The 17,355-nt window shown below is 34.1% G+C and overlaps 1 protein-coding gene across 10 annotated transcripts in view; it reads left to right on the top strand.

Moving 5' to 3' along the window:
* The window catches only part of N4BP2 (NEDD4 binding protein 2), an 83,416-nt gene that overhangs the window by 41,944 nt on the left and 24,117 nt on the right, over positions 1 to 17,355 (top strand). For 8 of the 10 annotated variants that reach the window (XM_059163134.1, XM_059163126.1, XM_059163159.1 and 5 more), the window contains 7 exons: positions 2,261 to 2,337; positions 6,661 to 6,816; positions 8,585 to 10,968; positions 11,569 to 11,654; positions 12,180 to 12,225; positions 13,503 to 13,699; positions 16,671 to 16,789. In XM_059163134.1, the coding sequence (XP_059019117.1) occupies positions 2,261 to 2,337; positions 6,661 to 6,816; positions 8,585 to 10,968; positions 11,569 to 11,654; positions 12,180 to 12,225; positions 13,503 to 13,699; positions 16,671 to 16,789 (3,065 nt within the window). Of the gene's footprint in view, positions 1 to 2,260; positions 2,338 to 6,660; positions 6,817 to 8,584; positions 10,969 to 11,568; positions 11,655 to 12,179; positions 12,226 to 13,502; positions 13,700 to 15,946; positions 16,084 to 16,670; positions 16,790 to 17,355 lie in introns of those variants that run through there. The other 2 variants (XM_059163171.1, XR_009350971.1) reach the window with 2 other exon arrangements.

Below are 17,355 nucleotides of genomic sequence, written 5' to 3'. Positions count from 1 at the left end.
TTTGCATCTTGTCATAAAACTTGAGGGGATCAGTAGTGGGAGATGAGGTCAGAGATGTAATGGTAGTTGGGGAGATAGGGCAGATTATATTAGGGCTCATAGATCACTGTGGAATTTTAGATTCTACCTTGAGTGACACGGAAGGTGTATTAATCTGCTCAGGCTGCCATAAGATACCACAGACTGGGTGCCTTAAACATCAAGTTTATTTTCTGACAGTTGTGGAGGCTTGGAGTCCCAGGTGAAGGTTTGGTAGGGCTCGTTTCTCGGTGAGAGTTGTTTTCCTGGTTTGCAGATGGCTGCCTTCTTGCCGTGTTCTCTGATGGTATATAATGAGTTCTCTGGTGTCTCTTCTTATTTGCTTACTAATTCTGTCACACTGGAGCCTTACCCTTATGTTCTCATTTTAACCTTAATTATCTCCATAAAGGCCTTATCTCCAAACACAGTTACATGGTGGGAGTGGGGTTTCAACATAATGGGGCTTGCAGGGACACAGACATTCAGACCATAACAGGATTTTGAGCAGGGTAAGGACATAATCTACTATTAATAGGATTGCTGTATCCCAGTGTTGAGACTAGAGTTGGGGTAGAGGCAGGGTGGGGTGGCAAGGGTGGAAGCGGGAGATTATTTAGAGGACTGCAGTGATAATTAAAGTAAGAGATCATATGGCTTACACCAACATGGTGGCAGTGAAAGTGACAGTACTGATTAGATTCTGGGTATACTGTGAAAGTAGAGCCAACTGAACTTCGTATTGGATTGAAAATGGATGTGAAAGAGGGAGAAGAGTTCAGTGTGACATCAAGGTTGGTTTTTGGCCTGTGTAATTAGAGGTTGTCAGGAGGTGAGAATGATGGAGAAGGGTTCAGAAAAAATAGTTTTATGATAGGTGTGTGGTAATGGATTTTGAAAGTTTAGGTTTGAATATATTAAGTTTGTTGAATAGGTAATTGGATCTGTGAGTTTGGAGTTTAGGAGTGAAATCTGAGCCAGAGATAAGTATCTGAGAGTTATTATCATATGGATGATACTCAAAGCCAGGGAATGGAATAATATTACCAAAGAAGTGGGTATAGATCAAGAGTAGAGGACCAAGGACTAAGTGAAGGACCAAGTGGGAAGAGGTCTGGGCAAAAAAGGACTTGCAAAAAAGAGTGAGAACACCCTTCCAGAGGGGCAGGATGAAAGGATCAGGAGAGGGAGTGATGACCTGTGACAAACGCTGCTGAAAGTCAAGAGGGGACTGAGAATTAACCGGAGCATTTTTCAGCGTGGAAGTAATCTGTGGTCTTGATGGACAGTTTCAGTGGGGTAGCCAAGCCCAATTGGAGTGGGTTTAAGAGATATGGGGAGAGGAATTGGAGACAAAGTGTAATAATTATTTTGAGGAATTTCTTCCTGCAAAGAGGAGCAGGAAAATGGGGAGATTGCTGGCAGGGGAAAGGGGATTAAGAGTAACATGGGAGAAATAACTGAATGTGATGAGACTGGTTCAGGGTGGTGAAACCACCTCAGAGAGAGGGTTGAATTGCTAAACTCAAGTTATCCTTGAGATGCAGAGGGGAAATGTGTGCAAGTGTACTAGTGTACAAGTGTAAGGCATGGCTTTTAGATTATAGCCATGTTAGAGTTTTGAAAAATAAAATGAAGTATTACTTACAATAGTTTTAAAATTATAAAAGTAATACATGTAAGATAAATAGTAAAATTATAAAAAAGAATGCCAAAATTCCTACTCCCTTGAGGTAGATACTTTTAGTAATATTTTTGAGAATCTTTGTAGAAGAAAGTATATAAAAATGTGTGAATAATTCTTTTTTACCCAAGTGAAAATTCTGTATCTTACTTTCTTGACAGTTTGTATTGGAACCTTTTCCCATTAACACATAAAGCATTTTTTTAAATTGCTGTATTTTCATTGTATGGTTGTACCTTCATCCAGTTGTGTATTAATAGTCACTGTGCAGTCCTCTTTTTTTTTTAACCACAAATAATGGTGAACTGGATAGCTTGTGTCTATGTGCATGTTTGTGTGTGTATGTGTGTGTATTTGCACTTACATAATTTATTAGCATAACTTTCTAGAAATTAATTGCTGGGTCAAAGAGATTGTACCTTTTGCCAGCTTAACAAACTCATCACAATTACATAACCTTTAGGTTCTTTCAGTTTTTACATGCTGTGAATTTGGGAACAATGCATTTAATTTCATGGAAGTAGTATTTTTAAATACATTTGTCTTTTTTGTATGTAGTCTCAAAAACATAAATATAAAGTCCTCTTCCGGGAACCGGATACATGGTGGAAGTTCAAACCAAAGGAACTTGCAAGGTAAAATTTAGAGACTGTTTAACATGTTTTTAATTTTATGGCTGTGATAGAAGGTCCATCTAGACTTTTTTCTCCCTATAAATAATGAATGAAACAAACCAGATTAGATTGCAGCTTTGATAACAAATTTTGTATTTCCTGTAGACCTTTTTTCAGTTTATGAAGTTTGTATCTTTTTGTTCCTAAGATTGAATTAATTAACAAACATTCCAGTTGTCTTATATAGTCAGTACTTTATCACTTATTAGTAGTATAATATCAATATCTGAAATTAGATCCTGAGGTTTGGCATACCTGAGCGACATGGGCTGGGAGGAACAAATCATTGTGCTGCCTAGTGACAGTTTGCTTTGTGCTCTGTGTTCCCTTGGAGAGAACCCTAACTTGATTTTGGTCAGGGTTATTTTTTCTTGGCCATTTTAACTAATTTCACTTCTAACTAAAGGACAACCTAGTTTTAGTATATTCCTAATGTCGTGCAACCATCACCACTATCTAATTAGCACACATTTCCGTCACCTCCAAAGAAACCCCGTACCTGCTGTTGGTCACTCCCAATTCTCCCTTTCCTTTGGCAACTGCTAATTTGCTTTTCTGTCTATGAAATTGCCTATTCTAGACATTGCATATAAGTGGAATCATACAGTTTGTGGCCTTTTGTGTCTGACATCTTTCACTTAGCATAATGTTTCAAGGTTCATTTGTATTGTAGCATGTATCAGTACTTCATTCCTTTTTACATGTTTTTGGTACGTTACTAGATTTGGTTTTCTAGTATTTTGCTTAGGATTTTTGCATCTGTATGAAAGAGTAAGGTTGATCAATAATTTTTTCTTCCTTGCCCTTTCTTGCCTGGCTTTGGTATCATGGTTGATAAAATTAATTGGAAAGTATTTCTTCTTTTTCTCTTTTCTGAATTTGTGTAAGTTTGGATGTTTGATAGAATTTACTTTTGAAACTTCTGGACCTGCTGTTTTCTTTGTGAGAAGTTTCGGTCGGAATTTGTCCATTATACCAAAGTTTCCAAATTTATTAAGATTTTATTAAAATAATTATAATATTCTCCTACCATTTATATCTGTTTCATCCATACTTAAGTTCCTCTTTTCAATCTGGATATGTTTATATGTATCTTCCTTCTTTTTTTCTTGATTATTCTCACCAGATACAAGATTTTTTTATTAGCCTTTTCAAGTAAACATCTCTTTGCTTGTTTGATCTTTTTGTTATAAGTTTGTTTTATGTTCAGTTCATTTCTGCTTCTCTTTTATTCTACCTTCTTTGCTTTTTAAAAAATCCATTTTGCTTTGTTTATTCTATTATTTTTATAAGGATTCATCTGAAAGTTTAGGTTATTTTCTTATATGAGCATTTGAGGCTATAAATTTCCCTAGGAAATTAGATGCTCCTAGAATTTTAATATGTAATGTTAATATATAATACTTTCTTTTTATCATTTATCCTCTAATTTGCATTATGATTAACTTCACTTCTTAACCCTTGGGTTATTTAAAATTATGTTTTTAAGTTTGTGAGCAGATAGTTTTTATATTTCTCTTTTAAGAAATCATTTTCAACTTAGTTGTAGTGGGTAAGATTGTGCATTTGTGTGATACTAATTCCCTGATATTTTAAATGATGCATTTGATGACCCACTGCATTGTGGTTTTTTTTTTTAAAGATTTTATTTATTTATTTGACATAGAGAGAGAGATCACAAGTAGGCAGAGAGGCAGGCAGAGAGAGAGGGGGAAGCAGGCTCCCTGCTGAGCAGAGAGCCTGATGTGGGGCTCTATCCCAGGACCCTGAGATCATGACCTGAGCCAAAGGCAGAGGCTTAACCCACTGAGCCACCCAGATGCCCTTCATTGTCTGTTTTTTTTTTTATTAATGTTTCATGTTTGCTTGATAAAAATGTATACTGGTTATAGTATGTTATATTATTAAATCAATTCTGTTGCTCATATCTTCTTTAGCTTTACTTTTTTAAAAAAATTTGCTTGATGGCTTAATGTATAAGAGAGGAATGAGGAAATTGATGTGAGAGGGATGTGTTGAAATCTCCCCTTATTGTATTGAGTATGTTCAAGTTTCTTCTTATAAATCTACCTATTTTCACTTTATGTATTCTGAGGATATTTTTTGATGTGCTTATAAGCTTAAAGTTTTTATATCTGTCTGATTGAACCTTTTATTCTTGTCAAGTGATTTTCTTTTACCCTTAATATTAATTTTTGTTATGAAGTCTAATTTGTCTAATATTAATAGAACTATACCAGCTTCCTTTTAGGATTTGAGTGTTATTTCAATTTTTCCATACTTTTACTTTTGACTTTTCTGTGTCTTTACATTTAGGTGTATCTCTTATAACCATTACTGGGTTTTAAAAAATCTTCTCTGTCCATCTTTGGCTTTTCATTCTTAAGCTTAATTCTTTTATGGTTATTTTGGTTATTCATATAATTAGTCTTGTTTCTTACTACCTCACTCTGTGTACTTTCTCTTTATTTCACCTTTCCTGTGATTGTTTTTCTCCTATCACAGAAAATTATATATTTGATTTTTTCTCCCTTTTTATAAACATGCCTTATTTTGGATTTTTTTCACTGAATGCAGATTTTCTTATTTTTTCCTTTTAATTTAGAAATTATATACAGTATTTTTATCCTTTTAGTTGTTATATTAAAACTTAGATCATGCAAACTTTAAAGTCAAGCCATTTTCTTAGCCTTCCTTCTCACAAATATAAGGACTTTCAAACATTTTAACTCTGATATTTACCTCCCTTCTGACTTACATACTATGATTGTCCAGAATGTATAGACAGTATGTGTTTTCACTCATATAGTTATTGGTTTGTGCTTAATTTTTCTTTCATCATAGATATTTCATCTGGGATTTCCTTCTGTCTGACATTCATCTTTTAGGATTTTCTTTACAGTATAATTCTGCTTCATGTCAAACTCTTTTTTTTTTAATCTGAAAATTCTTTTATTGCCTTCATTCTTATAAGATACTTTGGGTGTGCATATTCTAGATTGACAGTTTCTGTTACTGAAGATAACATTTCATTCTCTTTTGGCCTCTGTTATTCTTGTTAAGTTAGCTATAATTCCAATACTTGGTTTAGATAACTCGTTTTTTTCCCTTTAATTTCTGCTTGCTTTTAATATCATCTCCTTATCTTTGGTGAATGACAATTTTAGTACCATGTTTCTAGTGGATTTCTTAATATGTGTCTTGTTTGGGATTTGTTGGGCTTCTGAGATCAGGGGACATCAGTGATGTCTTTGATCAGTTCTGGAAAATCCTCAGCCATTTTTCTTTAAATTGCTTCTGTCCCATGTACTCTCTTTCTGGGACTTGGATTGGATGTATACTACCTTTTTATTCTGTCCTCTATGTCATAACTCTTAACTTCTCTTTCATATTTTCTATCTCTTTGCTTCTCTGTGATCTGAAACCAGACAAGATTGAGGTAGGTAAATATGAAAGCCAGATTTGCCCAGGTGGCAAATACTAATATTAGCTCTGGGATAGACACTAAGCCTTGGGTCCAACCCAAGATAGGAATTTGTTGCAACTAAGATGTTTTCATTAATACAGGATCCTTGAGGGACTAAAGCATATTCATCCGGCCTCCTGGCAGATGCAAATCCAGATATTGCACGAAGGAAAGCACCCCAGTTTAAGGCCCGAGGATTCTCATATATTAGGTTCAACTAAACATGAGTCCATAAAAACACACAAATAAGCTACCATGAGTGAAAGCACAAATATGACAGATTTCATATTTGGTCATCCAGAGACTTGGTATACTAGGAATTTTTTTCTTTGTTTGGACTTAAAATGTATTAAAATATATGTGTGCTTTAATTGACTTGGGATCCAGTTTTATTGTAATAGGAGAGCCCTTTGGACATCTAACCTGCCGTAGTGGCATAAGTAGAAGACTATAGTGGAATTTTTTTTACCTCCTAGTTAATAATTAGTCTTGAAGTGATGGTCATATTGTTACGAAATGTTTTTTTGCAGAGCTTGAGAATAACTTCTTTGAAAGTTATTAGGATCTGCTGGCTTTTTCTAAATTGATAAATGATGTTTAGTAAAGTTCGTATGCAGTGATTTAAAAAATAGTCATTTCAGACATCCTGAATAAGATGAAATTAGAATTGAGCAATATATATTGTGTCATAATAAACCAGCTTAGCTATTTTTACATATTATTAATAATACTGATTTTCTTGACATTTTATGTTCCAATTTTGAAAAAAACTTAATTACCAATATCCTTTCTACCCTTTTCTCCCCTGGAATTTTTAGGCGTAATATTCATGGTATAAGCAAAGAAAAAATATCAAGAATGTTGGAACATTATCAGCGTTTTGTTTCAGTTCCAATAATCATGAGTTCTTCAGTTCCAGAGAAAATTGAACGTATTGAGTTGTGTGCCTATTCTTGTGAGGACAGAAGTACTAGGTAGGTTAAAGTCCCTCTGTACACAAATTCAATTTGAAATATAAAAAGAATAATGTTTGAGCTTGTGAAATCTCTGCCAAACAACTTAAAAATATAAGTAGACTTTTATTATTTGTAGGGTTTTAGATATAGTCTTACCTAAAGCAAGATATATATGGTTAGCAAGTTGTGTATGGTCAGCAAGAGAAGTGAAGTTATATATGCAGTGACATGGGATTTTTTCCATTGTCCTCAGGGTTTTGTGTTTATACTGTGAATACTCCTGCCTTCTTTATGTAACTGCCCACGATTCCAGTATGTATCTGCGATTGGCTGTGGTTATTTTGTATATAATTGCATCACTTCTTAATTTCTTTAGGTATTTGTAAAAATACTCTTTCAAGTTAGTATTATAAAAATTAATTATTAATGGTATACTTTGTCTAAGTAATACAGGTCACAGCCTTTTGAAAGTTTGTAGTCCAGCATAGTACTGGTTCTATTAAACATTTAAGGCATATCAACAGATATGTGAGTTAAAAAATAACCTTAAATATAGATAGAGCTCTAAATTGCCCACACTTTTTGATCATAAGGAATGGTGAGGCTTTATTAGAAAGGAGCTGGGAAGAGAAAATTCATAAATGTTCTTTTATTGAGGAGTTGTGTTGCAAAGTGGTTTAGGGGATGGGCCCCCTAAACTGTGTTTCCTGGATTTAAATCCCAAGGTTCTGTAATCTTTGACAAATTATAGAATCTCTCTATCCTTCAGCTCTTCATTTCTAAAATGGCAATAATAACACCTTGCTCAAGCGAATCATATAAGGATTATGAATACTTTAAGACTTAGAATAGCATCTGGCATATAGAAGACTCAGTGTTAGATGTGATTTCATTTAGGAAAGCTTCATGGGAGAGTTGGGACTTTGAGAACTCCAGAATAAAGAAAGAGGGGAAGATGAATTGATATATTGACTAAGGAAAAAACACTGAAGTTGAAAGTGTAATAATTAGGCAAAAGCTCTCTAAGTCTGAAATTAACATTGAGGATGGTTTTAAAAAAAATTAACAGGTGACATTTCAAATGACAGCTCTCTTCCCTTTCTCTCATTTCTTTTAGTTGTGCAAATCCTGTTGACTCTTTGTACCTTTGTAAATGAAGCTTAAGCATTACCCTCTAGCAAATGACAGGTGTTATAGAGGTAGACTTCTTTTCACATACATTAAGCTAAAATAGTTCTGATGAAAGCCAGGGAGGTGGTGTCCTCTTCTGGGAACAAATTTAGAATCGTAGCTTTAAAATATTTTCATTTATTTATTTGACAGACAGAGATCACAAGTAGGTAGAGAGGAGGAAGCAGGCTCCCAGCTGAGCAGAGAGCCCGATACAGGGCTCGATCCCAGGACCCTGAGATCATGACCCGAGCCAAAGGCAGAGGCTTAACCCACTGAGCCACCCAGGTGCCCCAGAATCAAAACTTTAATATTTAATGCATATGAACACCTTAACTGAAAAATCTCATGTTTACTATTTAATTCAAAAAAGTTTGAGTGCTTCCTATATGCCAAGTATTATGTTAGGTGTTAGGGTTACAATAAAGGGATGTATTCATAATGTACAGGGAAGGATCAAGATGAGCTTTTATAATTTTAATGTAGTTTATTTATAGAAGTTTTAAAATGAATGTTAAGAGCCTTATCTTTCAGTTGAATGCTTCTTTGATTTAAATCATAATGTTAACGGCAACATTAAGAGACTTCCTTATAATACTTTAAAAAAATCTTGCAGCCCAAAAGACAATGAAGATATTACCTCTGAAAAAGAAGAAAATGTTTTATCCTCATCTTTGAAGCATCTAGAATTGACTGAAGAGAAGAAACTTGAAGTGACCAAAGAAACTGTATTACCCGAGAATGTTACAGCTCTCTCTAATGCAGATTTAAAAAAAGGAAGAAAAGAAATAAATACTATGAATCCTAACATTCAGAGTGCTTTCATTCAGGAAGTTTCGGACATGGATATTTCTGATTCTGAAAGCAAACAAGCAACAGAAAAAAGTAAAAAAGAACAGGTTGAACTGACTTCTGAAAAAGAGTGCAGTAAAGTAGATGCAGTTGGTGTTGTAGAGAGAGTGTTGTCAAGTATTTGCTATGGTGAAAATAACCAAGAAGACTATGATCTTTCAAATACTACACCTTTTCATAATGAAAGATCTTCACCTGGTGAAACACTGGAAGAAAGAGCCACAGTAAGGAAAAAAGCCTTCGGAAAACAAAAAAGCAAGTCAACTTTGGAAAAGTTCCCAAGACCTGAACTGTCAAATTTTGTTGGTGACTGGCCAGTTGATAAGACTATTGGTCAGAGGACAAAAAGAAACCGAAAAACTGAAAAAGCTTCATCTATACAAAGTGACAAAAAATATAATCGCCCTCAGTCACGCAGAGGATTGGAGAGTACCCTATCTGTGAATATGGATCATATCCAGCAACGAGAATCTCCACATGAAAGTACAGAGGATGACAGGAAGTCACAGTATGATGATGCTTCAGAATCTTTCAATAACTGTCAATATGATACATATAAAAATACTGAAAAACAGTCATTCACCATTGTGGGTGACTGGCCTTCATCTGATTCCTTAGCTCAGAGAGAGCACAGATCAAGAATGCCAAAGAATAATTTAAAGGAACCCAACCTAGAATTTGGAACTAATGACGGTATGAATGAGACACCCTTCTGCACAGCCCATGAGACCTGTTGTTGGGGCACAAGCCCTGAAGAGCTAAAAACCCTGGGCAGTTCCACTCTAGGAAATTCTGAAACGCTGCCCAATGAAATGACCTGTGAGAGCAAGACTTGTCCAAGTAAAAACAGTCACAGACAGCATACACTGTCTCTTACTTTTACCAAAAGTGAGCCAACTATTCCTGGAGTAGTAGGACCACAAACTTTAGCTGAATTTCCAGAAGGAAAACCTAAAAGAGTTCCTGGAATAGAAGAAGGGATGTGTACCCAGACTGAACCACGGGATTTTGCTCTCTTATGGAAAATAGAAAAGAATAAAATTAGTGTTTCGGATTCTGTGAGAGTGTTAACAGGACGATTAGATGGGTTTAAACCAAAAGCTTTCAATAGCAACACAAAATTAGATGTTCAAGAAACAATTCCATATAGGGTCATGTATGACAAAAGCACGTATGTCGAAGAAAGTGAGCTTACTAGTGCTGATGAATCTGAAAATCTTAACATTCTTTGTAAACTCTTTGGATCCTTTTCATTAGAAGCCCTGAAAGACTTATATGAGAGGTGTAACAAAGATATTATTTGGGCCACAAGCCTTTTGTTGGATTCTGAAACTAAACTATGCGAAGATACTGAATTTGAGAATATCCAGAAATCATATGATGAAGCACAAATTGGGCCATTTTCTCTGGGATTAAATTTGAAGGAAATTATTAGCCAAAGAGGAACTTCAGAAGATTCTAATTCTTCTGTGCCAGAATTTAGCCATGGCACTGCTGACAGTAACACTAACATACAGTCCTCCTGTGATTCCGAAGAGGGAAATTCAGAGCAGGCAGAAATAAGAGCTATCACTACTGAAAAACCTGGATTAATAACAGGTTTATTTCCGAAAGCCACTCTAGATTTAAAGAATACTAACGAAGTACTTCCCAGTAGCCAGGCAGAACTTCCGGGTCTATATACCATGAAGCAGTCTTTCCCAGGTACTCTCAAAGCTCCTGGTGCTCAAGATGTGAGTGAAATGGAGAAGCACCTAGAAGTCACAGAGACCGGAGACAGTATACATTCTTCTTTGAATTTGTCTGATATTTTAAACTCTGTACCGAGCACTTCAAATCTTGAATTAAATGAAGAAGTTGATTTTATTGACTCTCTTGAAATAAAGAAAAATGAAAACTTCCCAAAGGATTGTGTGAGATTTCCAAACACCGAAGAATTTATGAATGAAGATGAACAGGAAATGGAAAAAATTCTAATGGCTGAGAGTACTTTGTCAGCTGGAGTTAGTGAAGAAGATAAATCTGAGACGTTGAATCCCATGCCAGTGATGCCCAAATCTCTGACCATAGACTGTCTGGAATTGGCATTACCGCCTGAGTTGGCTTTTCAGCTCAATGAGTTATTTGGCCCTGTTGGTATTGATTCAGGTAAAGAAAAAAGTACATTACGTGTGTGTGTGTCTTTGTGTGACTAGAATACAGATTCAGGGTTCTGTCTTAATTTTAAAATTGTTTGTTAATCGAAATATAAAAGTAATTTGTGTTGCCTACCTTATTTTTGATACATCTGTTTGTAGGGGATTTTTAAAAACCGTAATTTAAAGAAATAGTATTTATATGGATTTTGTGTTCATCCCATTCATATATTTTCTGTGGTATTTACCTCATACTTATTTGCACAGATGAACCTTTTTGAATCTCTGGTGCTACTCCAGAGATACTTAAGGCAAGATTAATTTCTTAGAACACACTTCTTGAAAAGTCTTGAGTAGTGGAAATGAATATATACATTTAAACTAATGGACATGAATAACTTAAATATATGAAGTATTTTATAATTGCACCTGCCAGGAAGTGTGAAAACAATGACATAGTACTTAAACAAATATATTCCAAGAGATTTAGAACTAGGAATTAGGTTAGTAATTAATCTAAATTAATTTTAATGGTACATAAGGTGGTTGAGTATGTTTTCTGAAAACATATGAGTAATGATTATATTTTCTTTTCTTTTCTCCCCCTCACAAGGGTCTCTAACAGTTGAGGATTGTGTGGTTCATATAGATCTGAATCTGGCTAAAGTGATTCATGAGAAATGGAAAGAATCTGTAATGGTTGGTAGGCTTTTTTTTTTTTTTTTTTTTTATCAAGAGCTCCTTTTGTCTTCACCTTTGCTCTTAATAAAATCTGTTGTATGAAAGAATTCTATTGAATTTTGACTTTGAGAGAGAATGAACTTTTTCCAGTAAAGAGATTAGTGATATTTTTTTGTCTTCCCAATATTTTAGAATATTTCCAGACTGGCCAGATATAGAACTAATGGTGGAGCTCAATGTGATTGTTGGCTTTTTTTTTTTTAAGACAAAAATCATAGTTTTTTATTTTCTAAAGACTTGTAGTACTAGTTGATTAAATTTCAAAAACAGTCTAAAGATAAACAGCCTCAGAGCTCTATAAGTGGAAAAAAATATATTGATAGGGTCAATTTCATAATCTTGCTTATTTTATTGTTTCACTTAGATTTAGCAAGGATGATTAATAGTTTTACAAGGAGAAGTGATTTCTAGAGAAAAATAATATAATCTTATTTTCTAATGCACCCTCCCTTTGTAAATCCCCCATCCTGCATTTGTGTTTAGGAGCGACAAAGACAAGAAGAGGTATCCTGTGGCAAGTTGATGAGAGGTAAAGCTCATATTTTTTTTTACTTCTGATGTTCTTGTCATGATGTCAAAACTTAGTATATGTGTATGAATTTTACCTCATTATTAAATGTACTTCCACAAAATATGTTACCCAAGCATTTCGATTTGCAAATAAAAGTTCTTTTAAAACATTTATCATTTAATATTGATGTAAAATAAAACTAGAAGAACTAAAAAGTGCCTATAATTAACTTTCATGAGTACAGTGGAATGCCTTAGGTTATGTATCTGGTAGTACATATGGTCAAGGTGTTTCCTGTTTAAGATTTTGCTCTGAATGAAAGAAAACTGTTCTGGTTTGAGAGCGATAAAATGTTCATGTGTCTTATTGAGAGCATCATTCAGCTGTTACTTGGTTACTCAAAATGGGTATTGATGTTAATTTTATTAGAGCACAAAAGTCAGCTTGCTTTTGGAACATCTGCCAAATTGAAATATTTGATTCTAGAAGACTTTTTAGGTAGCATTGTCCTCCGTGATTAGCGCAGGGTGGCAGAGCTGTTAACAGAGGTCTCCTGTTGTGCACGTTGCCTTCAGATCTCCCCATGCCACACCGGGATTCTGGTTGAAGGTTCTTTGGGTATAATTGCATCTTCGAGAACTAGAGCTGTTTGAGAGCTAGAGGTACCAGGTACCGAAAGGGTATCAGAGTTATGTGGGTGGCAGTATCTCCAGTCTTCACTCTCTGGAAAAGCACAGGAGTGTATCAGAATGTGCTGATATCCCCTAGAGATGCTGAGATAGTATACACTTAAAGCTTGTTCCTGTGAACTTAGAATGTTCAGTTTCTTCCTTATGTTGAATATCATTTGTTCAGTATGTGTTGTGTGCCTTAATGGGTTTATGGGTTTGCCAAAATACTGGTCCTTTCAGTGTTTGGAGTGGCTGAGCAGAGCTGCGCAGAGCTGTGCAGAGCTGCTCGGCTGGTGGCTTCCACCTGGCCACAGCTGCCTTTGTTCACCAGCGTGTGTGCGTTGGTTTGTCTGTGCTCGTGCGGTATAGAAAGGAGTGGGGACCATCGCGTTGATTTACAGTGATACTCAGATCCTTGCTCATTTGAAATATTCCTACATTTACACCTATTTCCTGTTTGTAATTATGTGAAGATACATTTTGAAACCTCAGAGTTATATTTATAAGCTAGAAATTAAAAAAAATTCATGTTTCTTTGGTCTTTCTGAGGTAGTTGTAACAGAATGAGTAGTGCATTGTGTGTTTATTGTTGAGAGTCTGATTCTATTTATACTGCTTTTGTAGATCCTTCCCTGGTTGGGCATATTGGTCTTGATAATCCTGAACAAAAGTCATCTCAGAGAACGGGCAAAAAATTACTGAAGACTTTAGCAGCACCTGAAATGCTACCCTTACTGGATCATTGGAACACTCAAACTAAAAAAGTGTCACTCAGAGAAATAATGTCAGAAGAGATTGCCTTACAGGAAAAACACGATTTGGTATGAGTTAGTATAACTATTAAGCTTTTATCTCTTGATTCTAGGTTGATGATATGTTTACTTTGTGATTTTCATTTGATTCTGTATTTCCTAGTCTGGAATCTTTATTTAACCTGACTGAAGTTAATGTTAAAATTGAAACGGTTTTGAAATTTGAAGCTGAAATTTTTTGCTTCTGGGAGACTAGTTGATATTCTATAACAATAAGTCAGTCTGTGTTAATTTTTTTAGATTTAATTTTGCAGGTGATTGAGCTGCATATATATTTTTTGACTTTTAGCATTTATTTCTATAATTTTTTAATTTTTTAAAATAATTTTTTAATTGTTGAAAAACATGAAAGAAATCTTTTATTTAAAGATAATTTTATTCATAAATTAGTAAAAAGAAATGTCTTCTGTCTTGCTATTAATGATGTTTCCAACCTCAAAACAATATATATATATTTTTTAGGTAGGTTCCATGCACAGCGTGGAACCTGGGGGGTGGGACAGGGGCTTGAACTCATGGCCCTGAGGTCAAGACCTGAGCTGAGATCAGGAGTCAGATGCTTAACCAACTGAGCCATACAGGCGCCTTAAAACAAAGTTTTTTAGAGAAAAATCTAGAAACTTAAAAAAAATTAAGTACTCTTCTTTTTCTAACTTTTTAATCAAACAAGTTCAAATAGAAACTTTATTTTTGTTCTTTATTCACCATATCAAGTTTTATGAAGCCATAAGTGAATTTGGTTTCTTTTCTATTTCTTCTTAGCCTTTTTTTAAATTCTGAGAATTAGTATTAGAGAATTTCAGAAACCAAAAAGGGAAAAACCTTAGAAGTTAGTTAGTCCAATTCTCAAAGAAAAGAAGTAATTTTTAGATGGTGATCTTAAACATTTTACTTTCTTACTCATTTGACTACTCAAAGGAGCGTCTTTACATTTGGCTGAAATACATAGAATTGGGACATTAGAAGAATGGTGGGATTCCTCCACCTTCGTATTTATTTTCCCCAGTTATCTTGTTAATCAGTTGGAAATATGCTGCCATTTTTGCATGTTTACATAACCTAAGGAACAATCTCTTTGATAGGGTCTTATAATGTGGTGTTTCACCTATCCTCTTCATTTATATGTGTAATAAATTGGAGAAATGCATTTACTTAAAGAAATAAGGAAATTTTAGAACTTAGGCCCAAATAGTGTGACACCTTTTGTTGAAATGCCTTTTTTACTACTGAAACTTATCTTTGTGGTTCTAATCTGCCCTTTAATCTCTCAGTATAATAGCGAACAGATGAGTATCTTTGACTTCCCAACTTAATGCATTTTTTTTTTCTATCAGTGATTTTTGCTTATCTTTCTATGGGTTGGGTGATAGAAGCTGTACTTATTTTGTCCCAAGGACTTCTCTGTAGGTAGAACCTCAATAAAAGAATTTCTTGCTGCTTTCTTTTCACTCTTTGTCTCCAAAGGAGAAATATGCTTTGTATTTTTTTAAGCAAAGAATATAAAATAAAACATTAGGCATGATATATGAGTAGAATAATAATAAGATGGTTAAGGTCATGAGTTTCAGTCATGAGACCTTAGAATTTGTAGTTTAGAAACTCTATGACCTGGTAGAGTGCCAGTAAATCTGATAACTGAATTTTTTATTAAGTTCAGATTATAATGTATATCTTAAATAAAACATGAGATATTTTTAATTCTTGAGGTGGCTTGTTTCCATTACTCTTGTGATGTGTGATGTGTTCAACTCTACTAGTCTCTCTTTCTGGTCAGATTGTCACCTATTGTGGATCCTCTTTTATTGTTGTTTGGTGTTATAAATGACCTAAATACGTTAGGCTTCAAAAGCAATAACTGTTCTAGGGTTGTCCTAGATTATTGTAATTTTCATATTTTTGAGTCACATTTGAAATTTTATAAGAAGTTATTTTTCAAACATTAGCAGCTTCATAGCAAACAAAAATATTACTACTTACATCAGAGTGTCAACAAATTGTTTTAGAGTTAGAAATCAACTTTAAGAGTGTTTACCATAATCCTAGATTAGAATTTAAAAAGCACGTTTTATTTAGGTAAGTTCTTTAGGTAAGTTTGGCAATTTAAACAGATCCCATTTACGAATTGTGAAAAAAATAACAATCAGCGACAGTTCTCATACAGTTATTTTGGAGTAAATATGTTTGTGAAAATTTTTTAAATTGTGAATTTTAAGATTTTCTCTCAACCTGAATTTGCAACTTATTTGTACGTTGTAGTTTCTGCCCATTGAGGAGAATATGTTTTTGAGGACGTTGTTCACAGCATCACACAGTGTCCCTTTTATGAGGACCCATGGGAGAAATTTCTCTCAGGTCTCAGTACCAGAAAAAGCTGTACTTCTCCTGAGCAACTGGTTTGTTTTTATTTTATGGACACTGAGAATCTTTGTTTCCCCCTTTGCTTTGGCCACTGAGAAGCTCAGAACTGAATTTGTGGCCCACATTTAGCAATGTACAGGATTTTATGGCATGCATTTATATACTAATTTTACTTGCTAGCTTTATCCTATATTCTTGCTTTTTTTTCTGTACTCTGACTTCTTCATTTATTTATATCCTGTTTATATATGTGTGTGTGTGTATGTATATGAATATGTATATGAATATGTATCTTCATCTTTTTTTAATATAATATGACTGTGCTGAGTGTGTATATGTGAGAGTATATATATATTTATATACACTTGCACACATTTGTATATGTGTGATTGTGTATGTATATAAATGAACAGCTTCAAATTGCAAAAAATGGGATATAAATAAATAATGCAAGAATACTTACATTACTAATTTCAGTCTTTAATCAGTGAAGAAAGTCTGTGATTGCTTTTAAATGACTAATCTTTTTGCAACAAAATAACCATGCTTTTGGATCAGCATAATTAGTTTTATAAATTCTGTCTGAAGGATGACTTTTGTCTTTCTCGTTTGTTTGTTTTAGAAAAGGGAGGCACTTCTGTTTGAAAAAGATTGTGCCACTAAACTAAAGGAGAAGCAGCTCTTTAAGATCTTTCCAGCCATTAACCAAAATTTTCTGGTGGACATTTTCAAGGACCACAAGTGAGTGATAGGATTATCTGTAGGTTCTATTATGATGTAATTGAAAGCATATCATTTTAATTTTTCTGATAACAAATCATAATAGGCATATTATAAACTACTTAAGTGCAATGTACATAATATAGAAAGTGAGCAGGTTTTGACAGGTGGTTCATGGTCCACTGATGTGTATGTGCTTACATGTGTATTGTTTGCTTTTTTGTCTATGTAAAATATATATATTTCACCAAAAATAGGTTGCTTTATATACTATTTTGTAGTTTTGTTGGTATTTATTTTTCTAGTCCATACTTAGTAATTTGCTTTAAGTCCATAGAGTATTCCATAGTAATCTTAAAGTTTTTTTTTTTTAAAGATTTATCTATTTACTTTCCATTCTAATGGCCATCTTTATAAAAATCCAGATATAAAATGTATTCTTTCAGTCTTTCCAACTTTTCTTTTTTACAAAGACAAAAAAGACATGTAAAATACATTCCCAGTTGTCATTCTTAGGTGGATGTTTTCCCCCCAGAAGTACTATAATTTGAGCGTGCTCCTCTTTATGGCCTTTTTGACTGCAAGAA

Source organism: Mustela lutreola, chromosome 1, assembly GCF_030435805.1.
Source record: "Mustela lutreola isolate mMusLut2 chromosome 1, mMusLut2.pri, whole genome shotgun sequence".
Lineage (NCBI taxonomy): Eukaryota > Metazoa > Chordata > Mammalia > Carnivora > Mustelidae > Mustela > Mustela lutreola.
Note: the sequence above shows the minus strand (reverse complement) of the source record. Positions and strands in the feature narration are given on the sequence as shown.